The 27787-nt window shown below is 34.3% G+C and overlaps 4 protein-coding genes across 6 annotated transcripts; 1 reads left to right on the top strand and 3 right to left on the bottom strand.

Annotated features, from left to right (window-relative positions):
- Nucleotides 1–1538: 1538 nt before the first annotated feature.
- LOC109153080 (alpha-amylase-like) lies at nucleotides 1539–3214 on the bottom strand. The gene is made up of 4 exons (XM_019300842.1): nucleotides 3093–3214; nucleotides 2934–3021; nucleotides 1906–2713; nucleotides 1539–1823 (listed from the first exon to the last, which is right to left on the bottom strand). Exons 1-4 carry the CDS (start codon nucleotides 3202–3204, stop codon nucleotides 1569–1571), a joined length of 1263 nt encoding a protein of 420 aa, XP_019156387.1. The 5' UTR covers nucleotides 3205–3214; the 3' UTR covers nucleotides 1539–1568.
- A 5158-nt stretch (nucleotides 3215–8372) lies between these two features.
- LOC109153078 (protein CYPRO4) lies at nucleotides 8373–11490 on the top strand. Its single transcript, XM_019300840.1, has 2 exons — nucleotides 8373–10209; nucleotides 10902–11490. The coding sequence occupies exons 1-2, from the start codon at nucleotides 8554–8556 to the stop codon at nucleotides 11190–11192; spliced, it is 1947 nt and encodes a 648-aa protein (XP_019156385.1). The 5' UTR covers nucleotides 8373–8553; the 3' UTR covers nucleotides 11193–11490.
- Nucleotides 11491–11936: 446 nt separating this feature from the next.
- On the bottom strand, nucleotides 11937–17137 carry LOC109153077 (protein WEAK CHLOROPLAST MOVEMENT UNDER BLUE LIGHT 1-like). 3 transcript variants are annotated; one of them, XM_019300839.1, is made up of 4 exons: nucleotides 17030–17135; nucleotides 14929–15349; nucleotides 14441–14874; nucleotides 11937–14181 (listed from the first exon to the last, which is right to left on the bottom strand). In XM_019300839.1, the coding sequence occupies exons 2-4, from the start codon at nucleotides 15314–15316 to the stop codon at nucleotides 12304–12306; spliced, it is 2700 nt and encodes an 899-aa protein (XP_019156384.1). In that variant the 5' UTR covers nucleotides 15317–15349; nucleotides 17030–17135; the 3' UTR covers nucleotides 11937–12303. The 3 variants fall into 3 exon arrangements, with proteins under 3 accessions (XP_019156384.1, XP_019156383.1, XP_019156382.1); XM_019300838.1 differs by having other exon boundaries at nucleotides 14441–15349; nucleotides 17036–17137; XM_019300837.1 differs by having other exon boundaries at nucleotides 14441–15349.
- A 3551-nt stretch (nucleotides 17138–20688) lies between these two features.
- LOC109153079 (UDP-glucuronate:xylan alpha-glucuronosyltransferase 2-like) lies at nucleotides 20689–25804 on the bottom strand. The gene is made up of 4 exons (XM_019300841.1): nucleotides 25633–25804; nucleotides 24587–25250; nucleotides 20893–21843; nucleotides 20689–20766 (listed from the first exon to the last, which is right to left on the bottom strand). The coding sequence occupies exons 1-3, from the start codon at nucleotides 25771–25773 to the stop codon at nucleotides 20906–20908; spliced, it is 1743 nt and encodes a 580-aa protein (XP_019156386.1). The 5' UTR covers nucleotides 25774–25804; the 3' UTR covers nucleotides 20689–20766; nucleotides 20893–20905.
- Nucleotides 25805–27787: the final 1983 nt, after the last annotated feature.

Genomic DNA, 27787 nt, shown 5'->3' with positions numbered 1-27787 from the left:
TATATATATATATATATATATATATATATATATATATATATATATATATATATATATATATATATATATATATATATATTAAAATTCCATATTTAATGTATAGACAATGACTTTTTTTTCTATTTTATTTTTAATTCCATCGATCAAAAGTAAATGAGTAAAAGGATAATGCATTTTGTATTACTAAAAGGTTTGATTTTAATCCTTTATATAATAAAGCTATATGGTTTGGAAAATAATTAATGTTACAATTAATGCCACAACATCCTTTATTATAAATTAAAAAAAAAAACAACATTTAAAAAATAAAATAGCTATATATTATATAATCATATAAAAAATATACTTTTGAAAAATAAAATAGCTACATATTATATAATCATATAAAAAATATGTTCAATTAGAGTTTAAATTTACACATACAAAATTTGAAATTTGCTTTCCAAATGTAATTATCTTAGTTATTATTTGTATTGTGAAAATTATAATATAGATGAAATACAATTAAGAATAAATCAATGTAATTATGTAAATTATCTCTATAAGTTTATTTGAATATCCACATAATTATAGATTATATTAACCATACAAAATTTTAATTTTAATTTTAATTTTAATTGTAATTTTGTATTCTATAAAAATAATAAATACTTGACCAATGGAAGCTCAAAAATATTATTATATTAAATAATTTAAAATATTTTAGTTTTTCTATTTTTTATTTATATTTATAATAACATAATTTTTTCCGTGCATCGCACGGGTGAATTACTAGTAATATATAAGAACAATAAACAAACATAGTAATTAATAAGTACAAAAGTCTGCCAATGACCTTGTAGTGTGGTGGCACCAATTAGCTCTCCCAATTTGAAAAGTCATAGAATCAAACTTTAAGGGGCGGTATTAACTTTTTGTGCTTCGGTAGGTCAAGAAAGTTTATGAACATATACTTACATAATATAGTTCGCTGCAAGTTGCTCAATTCTCAAAATGATTTTATGTAAACAAAATGTTAATATAATGTCGGTAAAGAGTATGGTGCCAAGAAGCTCGTATGATTGACTATATTGATAAATACTATTATAAATTTTACATGGATATAGGTCTTAATATTAAAATTTTAGAAGTGTATAATGCATTAAAAAGTAAAAATAAAAAGATAAAGTAAAAAGATTCATATCTCATTTCAACAAGATAGTAGAGGATCGGAGTAAATTATGATGACTCAATGATTCACAGAAAATAAGGATACTTGGTTAATAATTAATAAAATATGTTTGTTTTGGTCAAATCATATCATAGATAAAATTTGTACTTAGGTTTTAGATTTTAATTTAAACATTTTTTATCGAATAATGTTGGTAATTAATTGTAACATTAATCTTAACTATATGGTTTGGAAAGTAACATTAATTACTTCCCAATTAATGTTAGTAAATAGTGCATTCATTACAGATAAACAAGAAAATATTATTAATGCTATCATTTCAATAAGAATTGAAATAAGTATTATTCTCAAACAAATTACATATTATTTGTGTAACTATGCTCTATAAAGTTAAAATTTATGCCTGCTGCCCCCATACAGCATAGCCTTGTCCAGACGCTACGGGGCTAAAACCAGGTGGAATAAGGTTTCCTACATCTTCTTTTGGTCCAATCTTCACTATAACTTTGCCATCAATACTTGCCACGTAAAGATCTGCATCAGCCGCCAAAATTTCTATGGCGCTTGTTTCACTAATCCCGTTGGAATTTCTAATAGAAATCAATTTTGAAATCTCATCCTTCAATCCCCAATCAAAGAAATGATCGTAGAACTGCTCCAAAGAAAAGGAAAATCAAGTCAGTCACCTCAAAATCTGTTAGTATTATGTAAAAAATGTAAGAATAAAAATTTATCACGGATGGAATTCCGGGGTGGGTGAGAATATAAGCATATCCCTGGATAACGTTATCCTTGGGGAAAGGCCAGTGGCTTTGAGTTGATCCGGTGTCATGGTTATCAATAAAAGTGACGGCATTTTTAGGTGAAATTCCGATCAATCCGGATGGCTTTCCGGTGGAATCCTTCAACCTCCCTAGCTCCCCTAACACAGCAACCTGGAGAATTCCTTTGGTGGTGAAATCAAAGGCGGTGGCAGCGCCACCCGCATCCTGCACCCACTGGGATAGCTCATTCCTGTGGTTATCCTGGTTTTGAGATGGTTTTCCATCCGAATCATAAGCCATATCGTTCCACAACTCACCAACGGCGAACTCCGGCGAAGTGTTATCCATGTAAATCTTGGAAATGCTACCAGCATATCCCCTCACGAAATCGAATCTCCAGCCGTCGAACCCAATCTCGGACTTGAGCCAATTCATCCAATCCGATAACTCCTTTTGTACCCTGGGGTTAAGATGGTCGATATCCGGAGCGCCGCCAAAGTCACCGCCGGTGTCAGCATTGCCAGTTCCGTCGGAGTATTCAGTGTCGTCTTTGCAGATAAGGCCCGGACCCCAGTCAAGGGTATCATCGGACGTGCCACCTTCAAAGATACAGTAGATTCCCCGGCTGTCTTTATAGTCCGCACATCTATGGTTGATTACGATGTCGGCAACGGCTTTTATCCCCTTGTCGTGAAGCGCCGCCACCAAAGCTTGTAGCTGTTGCTTATTTCCATACTTGGATCCATCAAGATCATACAGTCTTGACGGCATATACCCTGACACCAAAAAGTGTAAGAATTTAGTAAATAAGATTAGTTGATATCAACTTGGCGAGACTGTTAGTTTGGTAATAGATCAGAATGTTACAATTAGTTCAACTCTATTTATAAAAAATTTATTGACTTTTTTTATTTGAACTGATCAGTATGGACAGAGATTTTACTTAGTATACACCTTTTCGAGTTTCTCTTAATAAAAAAAGAAAGGAAAAAGGTACCTTGGGAGCAACAGAGGCAGAGGGTGGTGGGAGCCAAACATGAGTAATCCCAGCATTAGCCAAGTCAGGGACCAAATTGATGAGGATATATATATATATATATATATATATATATATATATATATATATATATATATATATGCATATACTGATGAGATGAGATAATATATGGTGGCTGGGATAGATGATACCTGGAATAACACAGTAGAGGCAATTGCAGGAGCAAAAATGGAGACAAGACAGAAGCAAGCAAGAAACTGAAAAAGATTCATTTTTTTTGGAATATAAACTCAGATGAGATGATGAGAAGTGGTGATGAGAGTAAGGGAGTTATATAGTGCTGAATTTCACACTATAATTAAGCGTCTTTTTGGGGACAGTTATATTTCTTGATTTTATTTCAATTTAATGCTGAATTTCATACTTGGAATTGTTAATCCATGCATTAGAAAGATACTGTGCAACTAGATTATTCTGGATAAGGTTAACAAGAATCAAACTTAATAATGTTTTGATACAAATATTATGTTTTACTTATTTAGCTACTCTTTTTGGACAATTCATCAATATAATTAACACCAACCGTTTTGTGATGATTGACTCAAACCCAAAAATCTAATACGCTGATCCAGTTGAAATCAAACTTGAAATCGTATGTATGTACAAAAGTAGGGATGACTTACCAACATATTTTGTAACCTCGAGAATTAACAACCTATAATCAACTATTCTTTCTTTTAAAACTCAAAAGATATATGGAAGTTTAAGATCCTATCTTCAAAGGTTAATCTCGAGAATCAACAACCAGTAATCAACTATTAGGCGGTTTCTTAATTCTTAATGGATTTAATGTTAATATAGGCATAATTGGCGCTTTTTAGTAATCGTCAATTTAATTTGTGGATTATATTCTTAATCCAATGTTTCCGTTACGTTCAATCAACTCAAGATTTTCGCAAAATTACAAATACTTGGTATGTAATAAATACTGCTGGGTATAAAACATTGTGTTAATGTTCCTCATAGCAAGAAAAACTAAATTAAAAAAAAAAAAAAAACAAAACAAAACAAAAGGGTCCTAGCAGTCATTATATCATAGACCGTGGTGCATGTGCATCGCGGTAAAAAACGGCGCCGTTTCTTTAAGTAAAGAAACGGCCCGCCGTTAGAGTTAACGGAGTCCGCTTGTTTGGTGTATTAAACACCAACTGACACTACAGTATATCTAAACCGACACTGCAGTTATATCAAAATGATACTGTAGTTATAGTGAAATGAAACTACAGTGTATATAAAATGAAACTGAATAACATTTCACATATTCGAGTGTATATTGTACAATGAAGCTGTAATTATATCAAAATGATCATGTAGTTGTGTTTTAATGAAACTATAATGTATATAAAATAAAATTAAATAACATTTTCACATATTTGAGTCTATAAATATCGAATGGAACTATAGTTATATCGAAATGAAACTGTAGTTGTATTGAACTGAAACTGCAGTGTGTACAAAATGACACTGAAGAACAGGGTTACTTTTTGCGACGGCGAAAAACAAACACTGTTTATTTTCATTTAAAAAAAAAAAAAAGACGCGCGGTGCATGATATAATTTGTCGGGTCCTAGACTATGGCAAATTATACTATGGACTGGGCCACTGGGGTCTACCTTGCATTGTAGACTATGATCCAAAAATACTTTCAGCTTCTGCATCTATAGTTGACACATTCTATACATGTAGTTGCTGATTTCTATAACTGTAGCTGTCAGCAATTATCAAGTCGGATTTTATATCTATAATTAACACATTCTATATCAATGTTTTTCCACTTTTCAGAAAAGTTTCAAGTCTCCGTCAATATACTTCATAAATTTTTAAAAACTTTGAAAGTTTTAAGTTAAAACTAATTGATATATAAATACGTTAAAGCAAAAAGGAAAATATTATATGTACTCCATCCTCTACTCCCACATTTAAAATATTGATGTAGACACTTTTACAGGGTCCCACATAAAGAAAATAACATATCAGAGCCTGTCACATCAGAAAGTAAATTTGAAGGAGTAAGATTTGGGAGTACATGTAGTAGAACTCAAGCAAAAATTTTTGAAACTTGCACTACACCTCAAGGGGCCTCACACTCTGACCTGACAAAATATTTAGGACGAATGTAAATTATAGTAACTTAATGATTCAGAACTCAGAAGACATGGTTAAATGTCGGTACGCAAGGAATTTGCCTACTTTGAGCATAATCTCCATACTGTTGCTATCAAGATTTGAACATTGGTTTATTCTTCCAAATATCATATACTGAACTATTGAGCTAAGCTCGTGCATGCATTCTCTGACTGACTTGGTTGGCTGAAAGGATTGTATTTTTAATTGCACTATCGTTCATAATTTACAAAAGAAAATACTATGTGTATTCCATTTTTTATTTCCAATTTTTACTTCCACACACAAAACTTTAATGTAGACACTTGACTAAAATGACACTCATCAGTCAGCTCGGTCCATTTCCTATTTCGCTTTTCATATTTTAAGAGAGTAGGTCCGAAAAAGCGGCCCGCCTTTCATAATATACCAGCTGCCACGAACAAATATATTGAGTCCCACATAGAAAAATATCTTATCTGAGCATACAATATCAAAAAATAAAATTGAGATAGTAAAATTTGAGAGTACATGTAGTAAAACTCATTTACAAATTCAAGTCATAGACTATTGTTATTGGAATCAAATTTGTAACTTTCAATATTGTTGGGTGGATCCCAAAAGATATGAAAGATCTCCTTCCAAGCCGTACATTCGACTTTAATCGAATACGGCTTCCCGCGGAATTCTATATGTATCTATGAGGTTGAGTATGGAATTCTGTTTACTCACTTTCAATTGAGTATCCGTTTCCCTCCATTTCTTGCTATGATTGAAAATCCAATATTTTACATATCAATATGATTGAGTCCTTAGGTTTCCTAAATAGTGTAAAAAGAAGTGCTTCGAATCATTGCTATTTAATTCGGACATATTCTAAAAAAGTTGAGGTCTTTCATAATTATTTGTTGACACGGACAAGATTAAGAAAAATTTCTGAAATTATTCCAATAGTGAACCTGGCCGAAAAACTTGAACTTGTAAATTAAATTGCCTAATTGGCTTTTGTAGGAATTGTCTTATGAAAGTGTGTGTGAGCTTCTTCTTCTTCTTCTTCTTCTTCTTTTTTTTTTTTTTTTTTTTTTTTTGGGGGTGGGGGGAAGATTGTGAAGGTATTTACACCACGTGTGAGAAGAGAGATTAAGTTACGTGGGCAGTGTCAAGATTACTCAATTATATTTCTTTTTTTTTTTGGTTTAAAAGTTTCAATCTGTTATTTTTCTTTTTAAAAAAATTACTTTTTAGAGTACAGTTAAATGACTCAACTGCATATTTTGCATTATTTGCTTGATTTAATGCTTTTCTTTAGTAAAATGATGTTTACACAGCTGGAAATTATGAAATTTCCGACCACCTAAAAGTGATCTTAAATCAAGTCGAAAGCCTTGTTCCGACCACTTTTGGTATTCGGAAAAACTTTTATTGCTATTTCCGACCACTTTTTGCTTACGACTTGATTTAAGATCACTTTCAGGTGGTCAGAAATTGCATAATTTTCAGTAGTGTTAATTTGAACTTGAAAATGAAATACAATTATAAGTTTTTCACTTAATAGTGTATTTGAAAATCATGAAAATGATCATTTTTTGGACTTTTAGTGTTTGACAAAACATGAAAATCAAAGTCAATGAAAAATGACTTTGGATCAAAGGGAAAATAAGGGTGTTTTTATGAATTACTTCCCCCAAAGCCACACGAGTACACGTCTTTTTCATTTTTTCTCCAAATCCTTTATTCATTTCTTGCTACCGAAGAAAGCCACGAGTTATTACATCAACCAACAAGTCATTTATCTCTTTTATTTTTTGAATTTTTTTTCCGGTGTCCTATCTGGTGAACCTCAGCCACTATAGATGGTTTCCGAATGTGGGGATGAAAACCCACCATCAGAAGAAAAAAAAATATACAAAAATCAGTCTAGTTTCTGCATTTCCAAAGCGTGAAATCAGTGCTCTGATCGATTTCCAGTTTCGTAAGCTATATATATATATATATATATATATATATATATATATATATATATATATATATAAAATCATGTGAAAGGAATACAATATTAAAGATTTATTGTAAGCAAAATTATCATGTTTGGAAGGTTTTGCTAAGACTATTGCACGTACCAAATTGATAGAGATCATAAAAGCATAGGTGTTTGGAAGGTTTTGGTAAGACTATTGCACATGCCAAATTGATAGTGTTATTAAGGAAAAGTGTTTAAAGACCAAAATCAAAGAATTTTGTACGATCAACTTTGTCTTGGAGAATATAGTTAGGATTTTTCTGAAAAATAAACCAAACATAAATAGTTTTCTGAAATGTAACAAAATACTAAAAATAAAAATATTTTCTAATTTTTTTTTCTAGTTTCTAAATACACCCTTACTTCTTTATTATATAGGAATCAAAATTACAACAATAATGTTACCCTAAAATGTTTTTAAAAGAAGACACTAACAAAGAATCCACTATATAAGACACAAAAAATTGCCATTTTTCCTTTATCTCTTTACAACGAAAACACGATTTCCATAATCTCTTTTTCATTCTTCCAAAAGACTGAGCACCAACCCGACAAGCGTTTGGTAAGACTTGCGCTCACTGTGCATAAGGAACCCCCCTCACTTTGAGAGGGAGCGACTCGATCCCTGATCATTCTTCCAAGGTTTCACCTCTGTGACCAGTTGAGCTGCCCATGCGGGTATAATGTATAATCTCTTTTTCATGCTCAACCTTTTGGAAGAATGTACAAAAGACAATTATATAGTTGAGATTTCAATTTGACTTAATTAATACAAAAACATGGGTTATATATGGTAATGCCATTATTAAAAAAAAAAAACACATTTTATAGAATAATGGTACCCAACTAGTCTATATAAGTATATTTATCTACCATATTTGACCCAAGACATATAGGTATGACCTAAAATATTAATATATGATATACTCCGTATAAAATAACATATTAAAGTCTACAACTATAAATAGACAAAATAGTATATAAGTCTGCATAGACAGCTCAATTGATCACATGAGTAAAGTTTAAAAACAAATAACTCAAGATTAAATCGAGTCAGAGTATGGGGACTAACTTTTATGGTAACAAATAAAAGCACAAGATAACTCAATAGTTACACAAACTCTCAAAGGCAATAAATGCGCTCCTCATTAATGTACTTATTACGGAGTAGTTATTACTATTACTAAAAGCTCAGACCCTAATTTGAAAATAGTTTAGCCAAATGAGCCGTGACCGACACCATTCGGATCGGATCGGATCAGAAGCCCTAATTTGAAAAAGCGTTGCGTTTCAAATTTCAAAAGTTTCAAACTCGCGCTCCTTTTCTTCTAAACTCTAAAGCCTCTTCTCATTTCTAATTTTCACATTTCGCAATCTGCAATTTGATTCTCTAGCTTTCTATTCCTTAATCGACGATACGTCTGATCCAACGCCGTAATGGGTGCCAACCATAGCCGCGAAGATCTGGAGCTTTTGGAGTCCGAATCGGAATCGGAAACCGGGTCGGAGACCCGGTCACACGACGGCCGGAGGGACGAGGAGGAGGAGGAGGAGGAGAACTACGAAGACGCCAGTACTCCCTCCTCCTTCCAACCGAAGACGCCGAAGAAGCCGACGTCTTTGGACGACGTTGAGGCGAAGCTTAAAGCGCTGAAGCTCAAGTATAACGCCGGGTCGCAGCACAACCCGACGAAGAACGCCGTTAAGCTTTACCTGCATGTCGGCGGCAACACTCCCAAGTCTAAATGGGTCGTTGCGGAGAAGCTCACCACCTATTGCTTCGTCAAGGGCCCAGCCGGGGACGAAGACGAAGAAGATGAAGAGTGCGAGGAGGAGGGGGAGGGTTGGTGGGTTTTAAAAATCGGGTCAAAAATCCGGGCGAAGGTGGACGAAAATCTGCAATTGAAGGCTTTCAAGGACCAGAAGAGGATCGATTTTGTGGCGGATGGGGTATGGGCCGCGAAGTTCTTCGATGATGAAGAGTATACTGCTTTCTTTGACAGGTACAAAGACTGCTTGTTTGAGAATACGTATGGGTACGAGGCAAATGATGCAAATAGGGTTAAGGTATACGGGAAGGACTTCATTGGGTGGGCAAAGCCAGAATTAGCGGATGATTCAATGTGGGAGGATGCAGGGGACAGCTTCTTTAAGAGCCCTGGCCCAGCTAAGACCCCCTTAAGGGAGAGCCATGATCTGAGGGAGGAGTTTGAGGAGGCTGCTGCTAATGGCGGGGCAATTCAAAGCTTGGCACTGGGGGCTTTGGATAATAGCTTTCTGATAAGTGATTCAGGGATTCAGGTAGTGAGGAATTACAATCATGGGATTCAAGGAAAAGGAGTGTATGTCAATTTTGATAAGGAAAGGTTTAGTGCTGCTCATTCCACTCCAAGGAAAGCTTTGCTTATGAGAGCTGAAACTAATATGCTACTCATGAGCCCTGTCACTGGTAATACTCCTCATCCGAGGGGTTTACACCAGCTTGACATTGAGACGGGTAAAGTAGTGAGTGAGTGGAGGTTTGAGAAGGATGGGGTTGACATTTCAATGAGGGATATTACTAATGATAGCAAAGGCGCCCAGATGGATCCCTCGGGATCAACTTTCTTAGGACTGGATGATAACAGATTGTGTAGGTGGGATATGCGTGATCGTAATGGGATGGTTCAGAATCTAGTTAATGACAGCAATCCTGTCTTGAATTGGACTCAAGGGCATCAATTTTCTAGGGGTACTAACTTTCAGTGCTTTGCTACTACTGGTGATGGATCTATTGTTGTTGGGTCTATTGATGGGAAAATAAGGTTGTATTCAAGCAACACCATGAGACAGGCAAAGACTGCTTTTCCAGGGCTTGGCTCACCAATCACCCATGTTGATGTTACCTATGACGGGAAGTGGATATTGGGGACAACTGATAATTACTTGATACTGATATGTTCCTTGTTCACTGACAAGGACGGGAAGACAAAGACTGGGTTTGCTGGCCGTATGGGGAATAGGATCTCTGCTCCGAGATTGTTAAAGCTAACTCCTTTGGATTCTCATATTGCTGGAGCTAACAATAGGTTCCAGAAGGCACAATTTTCATGGGTATGTATGCATTTTACCTCGTGCATTCTGTGCTGATTAATTGCTCATATGGTATGCAGTTCTTTTGTTTAAAGCTCCCTATTCTGTTTAATCCATATCTGAATGAAATTAGCTCGGTTATTTGCTTAATCTATTGAGGTTATGAATTGCCAAGATTGTCGTGATGATAATTGTATGAACATGTGACCTTTTTGCACTATTTACTATCATTTCCAGCACTACATTCTGCAGAGAATTTGAATTAGGTAATGGAGTGGTAGTAAGAGGCATTTAATTATGATACATAGCATAAGAAAGTTGGTTCCTGTGTAGCTTTTAGACTACTACAAACCTATCGTATATGGAGCACATGAGCCAAATGGAATATAATGTGTTAAACTGTTAATGGTTTCAATGTTCAGCTAATATTGTGATCACCTTCATATGAAAGTAAAATATGCCTGCTAATATGTAGCACTGGTTGTGGTGAATTACCTTTTTTCATTTGCTACTGCATTTTGCCATCGCTATCACCTCATGCACATTTGCACTGCATAGTTTATGCAATTCTTTGCTTGCATTCTATCACCAATTGTTATGCCATTTGCTAGTATTCTTTGCTTTTTCACTGTAGTTAGTATATGTTAATTATTGTTTTTGTTTGAGCTATCGCACTTTGAGTTAATTCAGCCAGAGCTACAAAATTGTTTTAGGTCACGGAGAATGGCAAACAGGAGCGCCACTTGGTTGCAACAGTGGGCAAGTTCAGCGTAATATGGAACTTCCAACAGGTGAAAGACGGCGCTCATCAGTGTTACCATAATCAGGTGGGCTTGAAGAGTTGCTATTGCTACAAGATTGTTCTAAGAGATGAATCTATCATAGACAGTTGCTTCATGCACGACAAGTTTGCTGTGACCGACTCTCCTGAAGCACCTCTCGTGGTTGCCACGCCGCTGAAAGTTAGCTCCTTCAGTATATCAAGCCGGCGCTTGAATCTATAAACTACAAACTTGCTATCTCTTCAGTCATAATAGATTGGTCTTTAGTCAGTCCAGCATATCTGAACAGAGCCCTTTTGTTCATTTATGCATCCTCTTAGATTTCATCTGTCATGGAAGAAGAATTGATGTATCTTTGGTCATTGCTTGAAAAGTGTATATTTGGAAGCTATTTCAAAGAGACTTGACTTTTATGTAGCTTGCCTGATATCTGAGATTTAAAAACTGTTCTAGGTAATAGAGTACTTGTTTTGAACCCAGTAATGCTGTTGTTGTAATAAATGCAGAAATAGATTTTAAAGTGCTTTTTTGTTAAACTCTATGAATTATGATTATGATTATCATTAAGTTGATTGAACAAATCATAATTCATAATCTGTGAACATAAGATGTAGATTGCAGAGTATTACTTATCCTTCAAACCCTCACTTTGACCTGTTAGAATAGTGAAAGGGTAAATTAGAGTGACTAAGTGACTTAGATTATAATACTAATAATATGGAGCAATAAGATTATATAATATTTACCCAAACACCGTGATTTTCTATTTATACAACCATAAAAGGATTTAAAGGATAAGATTAATACGGAGTAATAATCTAATAACAGAATTTTTATATAAGGTTTTAGTGTTAAGACTTGAAAAAAAGTTTGACTTTTAATGATTTGACTTTGAGAAATGTTTCAATTTCAGTTTAAGACACTATGAGTGAAATTTTCCCAATAACTCAAAGACAAGATGAAAAGTTAAAGAGCAAATGGACAGTGAATTTACATATTTCTGATAGCTGTATTCAATATCCAATACCATAGTGCATACAAAAAACTCAGAAAACAACACAGAAGGACCTCAAAAATGTCCAACAGGTTATACATCTACAAACATCACAAACAAGGAATGAAGGAGCTCGATTTAATTACAGAACCGCCTTATTATCTGTTTCTCATGAAGAGACAACAGACTTATTCTATTCCCGAACCCTGCCAGCCACTTAGCCTCAGAAACTGAATATTAATATCTATATAATACATAACAATACAATCTATGTTCTATAAGAATTTGACTTTGGTGTGTGAATGCCATGATGGCGTTTATAGCTGTGCACACAGAGCATCATGTTGTCTTGGATGATGATTTCTTTTTGGTCAAGAACATGAGGAACCGTGGAAATAATCTCTTCTTTTTCTTTCTCATCTTCACTTCAGAAGATGAATCAGTTTCAGTGTTGCTTTCCTGCATGAATGATTTTTCAGGGTTGTTCACTTCCCTGTGCTCATTGGTACTTAATGTATGCTGCAGGACAGAGGCCTTTGGTTCTTTTATATCTTCATAACTTGATCTTGCGCTCTTTGTTGGCTTCATCACTGGTTGAGGTTCATTGTTTTTCCGTCTTTGCTCATGCTCTGCCCTCCACTGTCTCAATTCCTGTTCTCCAGCTAGTTTCCCTTCTTTGGCTTTCTCGGCCTTCTGCAGTGCAAGTTCTAGAGCCTCCCTTGTTACAGCTTTCTCATTATTAATTTCCTCTAGCATACTCAGGCTTTTCATCTCTGCCTCCATGGCAATATCAATTTGGGAGATAGCAGCAGCCACCCTCATGTTAGCTTGCTCTTCTGACTGGTGGGCTTCCTTGCTGAGTAAATAATACTCTTCTAATGTAAGTGTTACTCCAGTTGGTGACTCTTCATCATTGGTGCTTTGAACCGATTCACTCTCTTGCAGTGCATTGATAGCTGCAACTGCCAATTTCTCCGAGGCTTTTGCAGCTTCTATCTCCTTTTCAGCTGCACTTAATCTACTTTGTATGGTACTTGCTTCAGCCTTTGCTTGCTCTGCTTCTTCCCTTGTCTTTTGCAGCTCATCACGTGCTGTTTTAGCAAGTGACTTTGCCAAATCTGCCTCCTGAGCAGCATCTTGAAGTTGTTTTGGAATCTCTAGCATCTTTTCTCTTGCTTCTTTCTCCTTCATCTGCGATACGGCAATATCACATTTAGTCCTATTTAGCTCAGCTTCAAGAGATGCAACAGCAATTGATGCCATTCCTTCTCTTTGGCGAGTGGTGGAAAGTTCTGATTTTTCTGTATCCAATTCCGATTTCAACGAAGTGGCTGCCACTTTCAAGCAATTCACTTCAGCAATTGTTTTCTCTAAATTGAGCTTAACTTCGTCAAGCTCCTTCCTAGTTGACTCAATTGCTGATTGTATTTCACCATGAGTTCTTTTTCCAGGCTCTACCAACTCACCTACCAAGTTTTGATCATTATCCACTTCTTGTTCCAGTTTTGATTCCATATAAGCAGTCAATTCAGCTTTAAGATCCTGTAGCAACGCATTAGCAGCATCTAATTTTGATTGGAGATCTACAGCATACATAGCCTGCTGGTTTAGCCTCGCGAGTTCATCTTCTGCCTGCTTAACTTCTTTCTCCCACTGTAGAGTATCTTGTTCTGTTGCCATGGTTGCTCCAATTCTATGTTCCTCGGCCTCCAAATGGGCAGCATGTGCAGCATCTAAAGATTCCTTCAAAGTTATGAGCTCAATAGTTAAATCCTCTACCGTTCTCTCAACTTCTTTTGATGAAGAAATAGCCTCCTCTGCCTTTTTCAGTGCTACTTCTTTCTCATGCAACAAGAAAGCATAATCTTTACGAAGCTGTTCCAATTCAGACGTCACAGTTTTGAGTTCTGATACCGCAGCAGTATACCTGGCTCTAGCAACCTCGAGCTGTGCTTTGGCTGCAGTGCTCGACTCATCAGCAATCCCTTGCTGCATCTCTTCTACTCTTAGCTTCACAAGTTCTGAATCCTGTCTTGCTTGTTGCTCTTCTGTCTGTGCTCTCTCCAAGTCAAGCTTCAATTGTTCGACAAGATGTTTAGTGCTATCCAACTCCTTCAAAACCAACCGTTTTGCATCTTCAGCAGCTTCAGACTGTTTTTTGAGCAATGGAATCTCCTGCTGCACTTTCTCTAGCTCTTGATTAGTAGACTTCTGTCTCTGCATTGATGATATGAGGTTAAATCACATGCCACATATGACTGTAAAGAGAACTTCAAACAAACATCATAGGAAACCATATTTTGTTAGTGAGATGCCAAATTTGAGAGAATTTTATATATGCACAATTACAATCTCACAATATCAAGGCAGAGTGCTCGAACTGAAGCCACTCTCAAAAGCCGGAAATATAAGTAATCAATGAATGAGGTTAAGACTCAACCAAAAATAAACATTTGGAGAGTTGGAAAAACTATACCTCCACAGTCTGAGCCTTCCAGTCAACAATTCCACCAAACTTAGAAACAGCTTGCTTTACAGATCTAAAAGGTACTGCCGTGTCAATTATACCTTTGTTCTTTTCAGCATTTTCAGGATGATTGGAGTTGATAGGGGTTGGACTTTTAATGGAATGGGTAGTAATTCTGGCTAGTGGCTGACCAGTCTTATCTGATGGCAATGAGTGATTCTCATTTTCAATGTGTCTAACTCGAGGGGACAAAGCAGGAGTATGAATGGCATTTTTGGTGCTGTTAGGATAACCACCTTTTATTTCTGAGTCTTTAGATGGAATAGATACAGAGGATTCATTTATCTTTCCATGTTGAAGCTTCAACGTGTCTGAGTTACTGGATGAACGAGGTGAGACGCCATGCTCAACTGAAGGCGCATCAAAAGTAGTACGTGGTTTCTTATGAATGTAAGATCCATCATCCTTAGATTGCTCCAATAAATCATTTGGTTTCTCATCCAACACAGAAGATGGAATGGATACTGAAAGAGTTGCTAAACGTGCATCTCTGCGAGGCTCCAGCATCTCTGGATTTTCTGCTATGCATGTAATACTTTCAGCTATTTGTGAACTATGTTGAGTTTCAGTTCCAGTAACTTTACCTGATGTTGTAACCAAATTTCCTGCCGGGGAAGGATAATCCTGTTCTGGGGATATGCCATGGGAGTCTTCTTTCAAGTGCTCTAATTTAGAACTATCCACGGCTGAATGTTGTGCTTCGGTGGTCACGTTTCCATTGATGTGTTGACTCATTTCGGGGGATGCACTGTTTGTTAAAGAAACTCCTGATAGAGAAGAGGATTCCAAAGGAGTATTTTCTTTTGTATTTCTCGCATCCTCCATTCCGAAAAGTGCAAAGGTGAACCAAGCGGAGACCTGATATAAAGTAACCATAAAAAGTTTAGGTGAAAATAACATATTTGAAGCAAAGCTGAATGACAGTAAACTGCTCTTTACAGCCATGTCGGTGAACATAAATCAAAGGAACTGTTACCATTGTCTCTCAATGTAAAACTTTTACTGGGCACTTATCTGACAGTATATATACCACTTCCATGCCCACAGAATCTCAGAAACTAGTGAAGTCAAGCTCACTTCACAATAATATTTTAGTTCATACACAGCACATAAAAAAAACGATAAAAGTAAAGAAGTACTTTGTAATGCAAATAATACAGCACAATGATAGAAACGTAAAAGGAAAATGTAAATACATTGGGTATCTGAGGGAAGGTGCATTTTGTTATGCAGCTTAAAGGAATAAAGAGATTTAATGAAACCAAAATAAGAAAAACGAGAATCCTGTAAAAGAAGAGATCAAGAATGAAATTATTTGCTTGGACAATTATGTGGTTTACTATTCTAGTCATACATATACAACACACATCTTCAGATGCTGGATAACATAACGAAAAATTTTAATCTCTTTTAGCTATTGGACAGAGTCGCAACGAAGCCTAGCATCCATACTTTTACTTGGCCTGGATCAATATTCTGATTATATTACGTGGTTTAAAAGGAATCAGTCATGATAAACAGCATCTACAGTGTATTAATCAAGTCTTAAAAACGTTTGGAAACCCAAAGTCCAAAGAAACCTTAGAAATTTTCATCACATCACTATCCAGGGGCCAATTGAAAGGAATTGGTTGCTGTTCCTACTTGTCTATTCAACCAACTACAGCATTAAAATTTAGACTTTACAGACCACCGGAGGCACAAAGTATTCACTTCTATGCTAACAACAAACCTCAAAATAATAACTTAATCTTAGAAAGCAAGCCAGCAACACACACACACACACATAGACTTCCTCATCCAAGAACATCATTTCGCATAGCATCTGAAAAAGATTGTTTTTCATTCAAACATGTCTCATATGCAAAAAAAAAAAAAAAAACGTGGGTAAACTCTAGATGAAGATGGTTCCAGCCCTATGCTGCATAGCAGTCAACCATCCAATCTGTGGAATTTCTGGGAGAGAACACAAACTTTTATGCACCTTTGGTCACAGCTTGTAGCATACAACACTCAACCATTCTTGTCAACATAATACATTTGTTTATCTTTGACAAATGATAGGATTAGGTAACTCTCAACATTCCAACTTCAATTAGACACAAAATGTACACATCAGAGAAGCTAACAAATATTATCCTTTAAATATATATATATAACCCAAATCTTAGCACTTCCCTATCACCACATAACGAATTGTCGAATTCCAAATCAAAGTTCATCAGAACCACAATTCCCAGCTAAAATCACTTCTCTTTTAAAAAGATAATCTCAATAATCTCCCAAATCAATAATGTCCTTCTCAAAAACCTCACAGCAGGCTCCGATTTCATCTTATTTGATTCTCTTTTAATTTTTTACGGCATATATATACACAGATAGATAAACACATTCAGAATTAAAGGCCAAATCAACAATTAAACATCTACAGAATCGGATTCACGAATTATTAAAATTATTATCTTGAATGTATGCGAAAATTAAAGAAAAATTTAGAAAGAAATACAGAGAAAGAAGAAGAATAAGAAGAACACATACCAGGTCCAGGAATCACCCAAAACAAACAAGAAAAAATCAGAACTCTGACGCCATAAATGGATCTTTATGAATCTCCTGTCTGCTTTCTCTCTCTCTCTCTCTCCTGTTAATAATTTTTTCTTTTTTTTTTTTAAAAAAAAAGAGTAAAAAATTATAGGGTTAAAAATGAGTAAAGAGAAAAGGAATCATTACGTGAAAGCTGTAAACAATGCAAATACCTCAGTGATTAAAAAATTACGAACAAACTATCAAAAGAAAAAGTAAAATATATTTAATTAATTATAATTTTTAGTAAATTATATATGTAATTAAATAAATATCACTTTTAATTATAAATTAAATATGATAGGATAAGGATAACAGTTTTTTTTTTTTTTTTTGGAAAAAAAAAAAAGAGAGAGAGTAATTAATGGAAAAAGGGGACGCGTGCGTGGCATACCTTAATCAAGAAGGAGACAGTGAACTTAAATTTCAAAAGAAAAATAAAAATAAAGGAAAAAATATATACGGAGTATCTATAAATTATACTTTATAGTTCAGTATAAATTATAGGAAAATTTAGCATACCTAACAGTAAAAGTATTGACTAGTGGTCTTTCGCCATTAAAAAACAAAAAAGTATTGACTAGTTATTTAGAAAGAGATGACTGAGTAAATGAAGCATAATTCTTATACTATAACGGAGGACATTTAGTTAGAGTGAGGAAATTTGTGGGAATGAAATTGCAATTCTATGAGGGATGAATAATGTAGAATAAAGTGGTAATTTAAATTATAGTGTTTGATTTGCAAGACTATAAGTATTGAGAATTTCAATTCTAATGTTTGATATACATAAGAATTGAAAGGAAATAAGTAGTATAAAGTCCAAAATATCCATACTTATTATTATTATTATTATTATTATTATTATTATTATTATTATTATTAATCTTAAATGATCAAATTCAAATTTTGCTTTTGAAAATTTATGTTGCAAATAAACTATAAAATTGCATAACGAAATAATAAAATAGATAAGCGAGTTTTGACATACTGATTGACATTTTATGTTGAGAGTAGAAGAAGACACCCTATAATCAAAAGAGAAGTCAAACATCAATTTTAGATTAAAAAAGAGAAGGGTAATTCTGTCTCAAACTTATTTTTTTTTTCTTCTGAAAATTCATGGAATTGAAATACCAATGGAACTTGAGATTCTAATTCCATGAAAATGATAGGAAATTTCAATGTTGCATAATTGCAATTCCATCTAACCAAACGAATGAATTTAGTTGCCTTCTAAATTATGTGAAAATTAGGTGAGAATAGAATTGTAATTTCCTCCAACCAAACCCTCGTAAAAGTCACGAATTCGATTCTTATGGACCTAATCTTATTGCAATAGCGCAGGACATTGCCCAGATATTAGAATTAATATAATTCCTTTTACTTGTGCTAGCAAAGTTATGAAATCTACTTAATTCAGTCATTTATTACTTACATTGAAAAAACTAATTTGAGTAAATTTTGCATAATTGAAGGATCATTTTGGATAAATATTGATAGCCGGTGATTAATTTGAATATTATGGCACAATCAATAGATCATTTCATGTATTAACTCTTGTTTTTATGAGAATTTTTACAATAATTTTTAATTCAATATTTATTTTTTTTTTTGGCTAAAAAGGAAAATAGAGATAACAATCACTTTGTTACATGTTACTTTAAAAAAAAAAAAAAAAATCTTTGTTTAATCTTGTTGAAATGATAAAAATAATTTCACTTTTCTAGTTAAAAAAAAAAATTATAATAAAATATATTTGAAAAGACTCAAACTAAAGTGAATAAAACCCAAATCCATTTTGTGTTGGTTTGATTCTTTATTCTAACATGCCAAGCACATCCTAGTGTTGGGTTGATTTGTCACAATTTGTTTAGGGGGCGTTTGGTTCACGGAATCTTGGATTACCTAGGTCATCTGAGTCTGGTAATGTTATATTACCTTGTTTGGTTCAAGTTATGAGATTACCAGGTAATGTTATATTACCTGAAAGCTGATGTGGCGGTAATGTTTCAAGGTAATGTGATTACCCCCATTTTTTTAGGTAATCTTAGATTACCTTGAATTATTCCAACTTTGCCCTTGTTAACTAATAATAATAATAATAATAATAATAATAATAATAATAATAATAATTATTATTATTATTATTATTATAATAATAATAATGAAATTAATATATGTTTATATAATCAAATATACATATGTGTATATTTATATATTTAGTTTTTTTAATATTTAAATTTTGATATACATTCATACATATAAATAAATAAATACACACACATAATATATATATATATATATATATATATATATATATATATATATATATATATATATATATATATATATATATATATATATATATATATATATATATATATATATATATATATTATTGAGGGCATTATTGTAAATTGATTCATATAACCTAAAATATAACCCTGAACCAAACAAGGTAATATTATATTACACCATCCAAACCAAACACACAAGATAATCTTACATTCCCAAAATCTCACATTACCTTCCAAGAGGTAATCTTATTACCTGGGGTAATCCAAGATTCCGTGAACCAAACGCCTCTTAATTTAATTTGTAGATTGTACGTGTGTGATTAATGAAATTTAGTTTTGTGTGAGATAATATATATTATTGAATAATCATAGTCATAATTCAAATAAGAAATTAATTATTAAATAATATATAGCCTTGTTGGACCATTAGGTATTTGGGTACACCAACATTTGGCTAGCTCAACTAGTTGTCTCCCCTTCTTTGCTTCAACATGTTCTCCTCCAAAAACGTAATAAGGGGATGTTTGGTTCATAGAAAATGTTTTTTAAAGGAAAACATTTTCTTTAAAGTGTGGGAAAATGTTATTTGCTTGCGTTTGGTTCATGAAATTCATTTTCCATTGGAAAATGAATTCATCAAATTTGAGGAAAATAAAATCCTTGGTCCCTTGTTAGATGGGAAGAAAAAGTGAGATAGAATACCTATTTTACCCTTGTTTACTTTTTTTTTTTAATTATATTACTTTTATTAATTTGTAGGGGCATATAGGTCTTTATACTCGTTATTTCTTACAATTCCAAATCTAACCAAACAATAGAATTAATATTCTCAGTAATTATTTTTCCACCAACCAAACAATGAAATTCATCTTCATAGTAATTATTTTTCCATGAAATTTCAATTCCACTTCCCTTAAAATATTTCCTGCGAACCAAACGAGCCCCAATTGAAGTTGTTATTGGAGTATCACGTCAATAAATATTGGTTATTGAATAATGACAAAAGAAATATTTAAAAAATTATATTGGAAATAAATGAAATGTTAAGTGTTAATGTGTAATGAGTAAATCCTATAAATATAATACTTTTTTTGTCTCATTTTACCTGTTTTACTTACTATTCATTTGTCAAATTATTTTTTTTTTATTTTCTTTAACATTTTTTTATTTATAATTTTTTTTTTTTGTTGTTTAACAGTAACTTTAGAAGGGTCGGATATTTGATTAATGAGGTCAAAGATTTGACATCATTAATCAAAAATTCGACTCGTCTTATGTATTGAGACAGTGAGATGGTTGCACACAAATTTTTGCTTCAGACATATATACGCGTTATTAATTAAATTAGGTGATTTTGTCATTATACAATAATCAGTGTTGAAAAAATCGCGCCTAAGATTGGTGCCTAGGCGCTAAGCCGTCGACTTCCTAATCAGCTTAGGCGCTCTAAGCGTTTAGGCGCCCTAGGGGGTCCCAGACGCTTAGCGATTTTTTCAACACAATAATAATAACTTTAAAAAGAAAATAAAAATTAGTTAAATCTTCTAGGGTCAGTGACGTTGATCCTCCAATGCTGATCTGGGAACCCCATTTTTCTAGCCGTCTTCCTTTCCTTCTCCAGCCGGATCTTTCTCCAATCGGATAACCCGCAAAACCTCTGCAACTTTTCATCCATGGCGTCGTGCACTTTCCACCACGTCCGGTGCGCGACGTCGCTAGCATAAACGCGTTGGTGGCTGATGTCCCAGTTGCAATCGTAATCCCTGTAACAGAGCCACGGCTTCATGCCCAGATAATGTATGGCGTAAAGCTCCGGAGGGTCCGACCCGAACAGGCGATTCTTTAGGGTTGTCTCAGCCGACGAGTTCGACCAGAAATTCTTCAGGAAATTCACCCGCCGGGGCAGCCGGTGCCACCACACGAAGATCTCGTTGAGGAATCCCTGGTCGCCGCCGTTGTACGAAACGATGTCGTTCGCCCGCCGCATGAACAGCCCGAACGTGCAGTTCGACGGCTCGAGCACCATCACGCCGGAGTTGAAAATCGAGCCGTCGTTCCCGGCGGCGGAGATCTCCGGGAAGTGGAACAGGACGTCGATGTTGCGCAGGACGATGACGTCGGAATCGACGAAGATTACCTTGTCGTAGTCCGTGAGCTGCCATAATCGGAGCTTGCTGTAGTTGTATTCGTTGTAGGATTTCTTCTCCGCTCTCGGGTTTCGGATCCGCTTGATGAACCGGAGTTTCCACCCGGCTTTGGCCAGCGCCTCGCGTTTGGTTTCGGGGATAGTGCTGTCCAAGAGGAGGATAAGGTCGCGTTTGGTTCCGGTTCGGAGGAGGCTTTGTGCTAGAGTTATTGCTCCACAAACATAGGCTTGGGACGAGTGGAGAACTGTGGCATAAGCCTCTCTTTTAGCAGCTACCATTGCTGTATTTTCTATGTTGGACACATCATAAACCTTGTTCATGCCTACAAACAAATACAAGTGAGAATTTGAATGATAATGAGGATAAAAGTTTTAGAAATACAAAAATAAAATAAAAAAAATCAATGACATTGATCCTAATATAATTACATTTAAAGTATCAATATGAACAAAAAATCAAAACAAAAATCGGCGGGATATAGTGAAGAAGCGACAAATCGGGAGGTAAAGATGATAATGAGGGGATAAGATGGCATGATACACATTTTTAATTGAAGACGTAATCAATGAGGGGATAAGTTTGGCATGATACACATTTTTAATTGAAGACGTAATCAATGAACCAAACGCACTGATGGGGAATATACCCCGGATTCAAGCTCCCCGTACGCTTCGAGCTCCTATTTGAGTCGGGTCAAACGGTTTGGGTCATGATCAAACCCGTATTGGTTGCACCTATTTAAGGACACTTGACCCTCCATTTTGGGGGCATCTTCTCTCCTCCCTACACTCCCTCACCTTCAATGAGAACTCTCTCCAGTCTCTCCTCTCTAGAATATGTACTAGATAACATACAAGAACACCCATAAATAAAAGGCTTTCTTGAGCTACATTTATAACATACAAGAACACCCATGAATAAAAGGCCTTCTTGAGCTACATTTATAACATACAAGGACACCCATGAATAAAAGGCCTTCTTGAGCTACATTAATGACTTCTTCCCTTTGTTATTATTCTACTATTCTCTTACTTGCTCTATACATACGATACGGTATACGCAATTATCCACATCACGCACCCTAATATTCGATGCCATTAGGCTAGATTTGGGTCTAATGTTAGTATAGAAATGTAATACTTATTCTAGAAAATGTAATGCTAATTATGAATAAATTGTTTGTAGGAAAATGTAATATTTTTTAAGAAAAATATAAATATAATATTTAGTGGTTGAATAGTTCCTTATAAGCAAAAAAAAAAAAAAAAAAAAAAAAAATTGCAACAATAATCATGATAAATTGATTGATACTCATGAGAGAAAGAAAAAAAAATAATATTTTTAAATTAAAATATAATATTATAGACTGAAGAGTTACTTATGTGAAAAATTGTATTTCGTAATATTTATGAAGAAAAATGTAATATTTATGAAAAATTTGATCCGTCTACAGATGAGAATCCGTGAGACAGTCTCATATGAGATTTTGTCAAAAAAGAAATACACACTAAAGCTATGGTCTATTTTTGTACTAATATAATAAACGCAAGCTAAATCGTATACTGAATTTTGAATTGTTTAGTGATGAAGGCTCAATTAAGCTTTTCCATTTCAAGAAGCTATCATTGGGTGCATTGCATGAAACTATAACACTTAATCTCATGAACTTGGAAAGTTGACTAAAAAATATGAGAAGAAACTAGATTAATTTTAGGTATATGGGGTCGTTATGTTAGGTATATGTAATGATTTCATAATTATGTTAGGTAAAATTAAGTAACAAAATTGATAGTAATGGCTATCAACATCTAATAAAAATAATGATATAGTATAACTACCATGAAACAATGAGAATTTTATTTAATTTTAACAATATGAAAAGAGTATGTTTATTATTTAAAAAAAAAAAATCTTATACATGCAATGTCTCATGTTTTGGGAGTATTTTATACTCTGTAATTTATATTTAGCGCAACAGAATTATAGACAAAATGAAATTCTTCCATAAGTGACTTGTGTTAGTTGCTTTTAATTTTCTATAATCATCACCCACTCTTAGAAATTAATTCCAACTATAATTACAAGAAAGTTCATTATGGTAGAATCCCTAACTAAAATTATATTATATATAGACTTAATTTATACCCCAAATATAATAATACACACAAAAGTTATGAGCTTTTATCATTTTTTTATGCCACGAATTTAATTAAAGATATTTTTGTTATTGATGCATAACTATAAAAATAGTTAACAATTATATATGCACGACTTCAATTAAAGATATTTTTGTTATTGATGCATAACTATAAAAATAGCTAGTAATTATATATGCACGACTTCTATTTTTTCTCATTGTTGATTATTCTGATGAAAAATCTAGTGAAATACCACTGTAACATGACTTACAAGCTGAATGCATTCATGCAAGAATCCGGTGAAATCCCACTCTTATATGGCCAAAGTTTATAGAGAAAAACCATACTAGCTTTAAGCAATTAAGAATGATGTCTTGTGAATGAACATTTTTATCCAAAAACTTTGGTTACTTCTAAATAGTATGTGACAAAATCGGGTAGGATTTCTCTAAATTCTCATTGAAAAGGTCAAAAGCATGGTTGCAGTAGGCACTAGGCGCTAGTCGGGCGGTAGAGTAGCGCCTAACGCCTAGGCGGTCTAGGTGGGCGCCTATGCGGCTAACTAAAAAAAAAAAAAAAAAAACGTGCACCTTTATGAGTATATATATGTCATATTATATATAATGAAAAAAGATTAGAAAGGTCGAGCCGACTAGATTAACTCGGCTAACTTGATCAAAATGAACGAGTTAACTTGGTTGAGTTAGTCGCTAGGGGGTCGAGTCGGCCGAGTTAGGCACCCGATTGCTTAAGCAGGCGCTTAAGGGAGAAATTGCCAAAGTCTAGGAGCACCTAGCGCTTAGGCAGGCACCTAGATTGATTTTTGCAACAGTTGTTAAAAGTGAGTCATGCATCAATAGCGAAAATGTCATCAAAGTCGTGAAACTCAATCTCAATAAGTTATTCAAAGAAGGTTGAGCAAGATACCTTTTCCCCATAGAGGCAGGGCCAAATTGCAAGAACCAATAGGCAAAGAAACTTTTTGGGACAATTTGATTATGTCAGCCTCAAAGTACCACCAATCATTTTCTTGCTTCTTCAACTCCTTACATCTGAACAACTCCACCATTGGCCGGCATTTGCTCAACAACAAAACCTTTGTTTTCTTGTACCAATCCCTCCGCCCTCTCGCCACCGCTAAATTTGCAGCGATCAAATGGATTTGCAGCCGGAAAACGTCTCTCCCCCACCCTCCCGCCGCCGCCGCCGAAGTTCCGTTGCATGGCAGTTTGGCCACTATAAGGTCCATGTATGGATAGTCCGCCATCTCCGGCATTGGTATCTCCGGGCACGACGGCTTCCCGGCGGCGGTTTCTTCCTCCTCGTCGATCCACTCCGGGAACAGGCGTTTCCATTCCAGATTCTCCGACACCTTCTCGTACCGGACGGTGATTGTCTCCCCGTCGAGATTCCATTCTCCGACATCCTCGTCCTCCATGTTCACCATCCCTATCTTCATCCCTGATCCCCCTATCTCGTTCAAGAAACTCGGCTTCTCCCGCTTCACCGCCGCCGCCCTCCTCCGCTCCGCCGTTGACCCATCTCCCCGCAGCTCTCCCAACGCCGCCGTCCTATGCAACCCATCTTCTGTCTACTAGTCAAACAACATGAAAACAAAAAGCAATTAATTATCAATCTTTTTAAGTTGTATCGGGTACTATAAGAACCAGAGCTGATAACACTCATACAATGTAACCAAAAAGTATATATGATTTGGAGACAATATAACCAATTAAGTTGGTCAGATCAGACCGATAGTTTGGTAACTCTATTGATTTATCTTTTTCTGGTCCTTTACTGGTTAAGATTACAAGACAGTCTTTTATCTGTTAAGATCACAAGACAGAATTTATCTAGTACACATTCTAGGTAGTGACTACAAGTTTCATGTCATTCAAAAAAGGCATATATAGATATCAAATTAAAATGAGCAATGAAAAATCAAATGATTGATTTGATTAGTCTCACCTCACCTTTGGAGGGCAATTAAGAACAATGGAAGGGAAATTTGTGAAGAGGAGAGTAGCATAGAAAATCAAGAAAAATCCAAAGAAAACCAAGTTGATCCGGACAACCAAAGCTTTTGAAGGAGCAGCCTTTATCATCATCATCATCTTCTTCTTCTTCTTCTTAGATGATCTTTTGAAAGCTGGCTGCTATATATATTTGTGTGAATGCTTGTATACTTTACCTAATGATCTAAATTGATACAAAGTATAATGGTTGATTGATTAAGAAGATAATTAAGGTTTATTTAAAAGGGATTTGTGGGTCGTAGTGGGTGGAGGCGTACAACTGCAATTGTACTTAAAGAATGGATAATTATATTGAGAGAAAAGTCGTTATGGAGAAGTTGCATTCAATTAAGTCTGTTATCTCGTTTTGCAGTATGCATATATTATTGCATTATGTTTAAAAAAAAAAAAAAACATTAAAGTTGTAAATAATTTTTTCGAATCCTCGTAGTAGAAAACACAATTTTCAATCATATATAAATCTTAGATTTTTTTTACCACTTTCTAGTGATCAAAATTTTAAAAAAATTTCGACGTGATTATGCCGATAGATACATCCCTACACAAAATCAACAATCAAGAGATTGCTAATGTGCCCGCACTAGCCTCGGAATAGGTGAAATTAAACATTGTTTTCGTACCGAAATGTTAAAAGTTTAATTATTGTCAATACTTTTTTGGTTAAGCTTTTGCATAAGATTTTAGTATGATTTATCTCTTTTGTGTAGCTTGTGAGTTATTATTATACAAAAATGATTGTTTTGTTTTGTTTTGTTTTTTTTTTTTTTTTGTTTTTTGTTTTTTTTTTTTTTTTTTTTTTTTTTAACTTGCCGACGTGATTAAAGATTCGGATCAAGTGAAGGCTAACTTGTCGCTCCAAAAAAAAAAGATTAAATAAATAATATAATCCAATATAATTATTTTGAAAATGTAGTTTGTTTATATACACCAATACTCAAGGTGAAAAGCTATTTGACATCTTGGATGTGAAGATACTACGCGTGACAAAGAAAATAATGATATATTATAATTAATTAATTAATTAAATTTTGATATCACAATTTTAATAAAATATACTCAAGAAAAAGAATTGAATATCTAGACATAGACTGCATGTATATCTTTTTATCATTATTATTTCTATGTAATAATTTTGTTGGGATGATACATTATATCACTCAAACCAAGCTTCTAATTTTATCATAAAACCAAGTTTAATAGTTATGTTTTTTTGTAGATTCGATGCAGGATTGTTTCATTACCCATCTTTTGAAAAGTCGATATTCACAGTAACTCACTCTTCAATTTAGGCACTTCTCAGCACCAAGTAGCTTTTTAATTTTCAAGGTCATTCCCTCCACTAGGTTGATACCAGATGAGCGGAAGGCTCTTACTCTAGATAGCCTTTGCAATTTTATTTTGAGCTCTTATTGGTTCCCTTTGAACCATATTAAGCACCAAGTAACCCCTTTAGTTTTCAAGTAGTTATTTCCTGCCACGCACCAGTCTATCACTGAGAGCACCAATAGTATAACATAGCACTCAAACCAATGCCCTAATTTCATCATAAAAGTTAGCTTAATAGAATATGTTTAAGCATAACTTAAGTAAATACGATTCCAAAATTTATTGTGAAGCCGGTGTGAGATTGCGTTGTAGATTGAATTTGAGTTCGGGGTACCAGATACCATATGGAAAAATAAAGTAAAATAAAATAATAATAAAAAAAATAGTTTATGTTACTAACTTTCTGGAATAAAAATTAATCCAAATCAAGTGTTAACAACCACAAATCGATTTAGTTTATATAATCAATTGCAACATGCGAGTTGATACAATCTTTTTTAATAACGAGGAGAATTCGCATCCACTATTTGAGCGTGTGTACGAAGTAAACTTTACTCTTGTATAATAGGTAATAAATTACTCAGAAAAAATTAATAATACTAAGAAGATTCTGTGCAATGAATTGAACTTGACTAAAAAAATAAAATGTGTGGTTATATATTCCTAATGTATATATATAAGGCGTTGGTTGCAAGTGCTATTCACGATTTTATACATAACAATGATGAATATATAGTTGACTTGATGATATGATGATGATGATGAT

This window comes from Ipomoea nil, unplaced genomic scaffold (genome assembly GCF_001879475.1).
Source record: "Ipomoea nil cultivar Tokyo-kokei standard unplaced genomic scaffold, Asagao_1.1 scaffold2480, whole genome shotgun sequence".
In the NCBI taxonomy this organism is placed as follows: domain Eukaryota; kingdom Viridiplantae; phylum Streptophyta; class Magnoliopsida; order Solanales; family Convolvulaceae; genus Ipomoea; species Ipomoea nil.
Note: the sequence above shows the minus strand (reverse complement) of the source record. Positions and strands in the feature narration are given on the sequence as shown.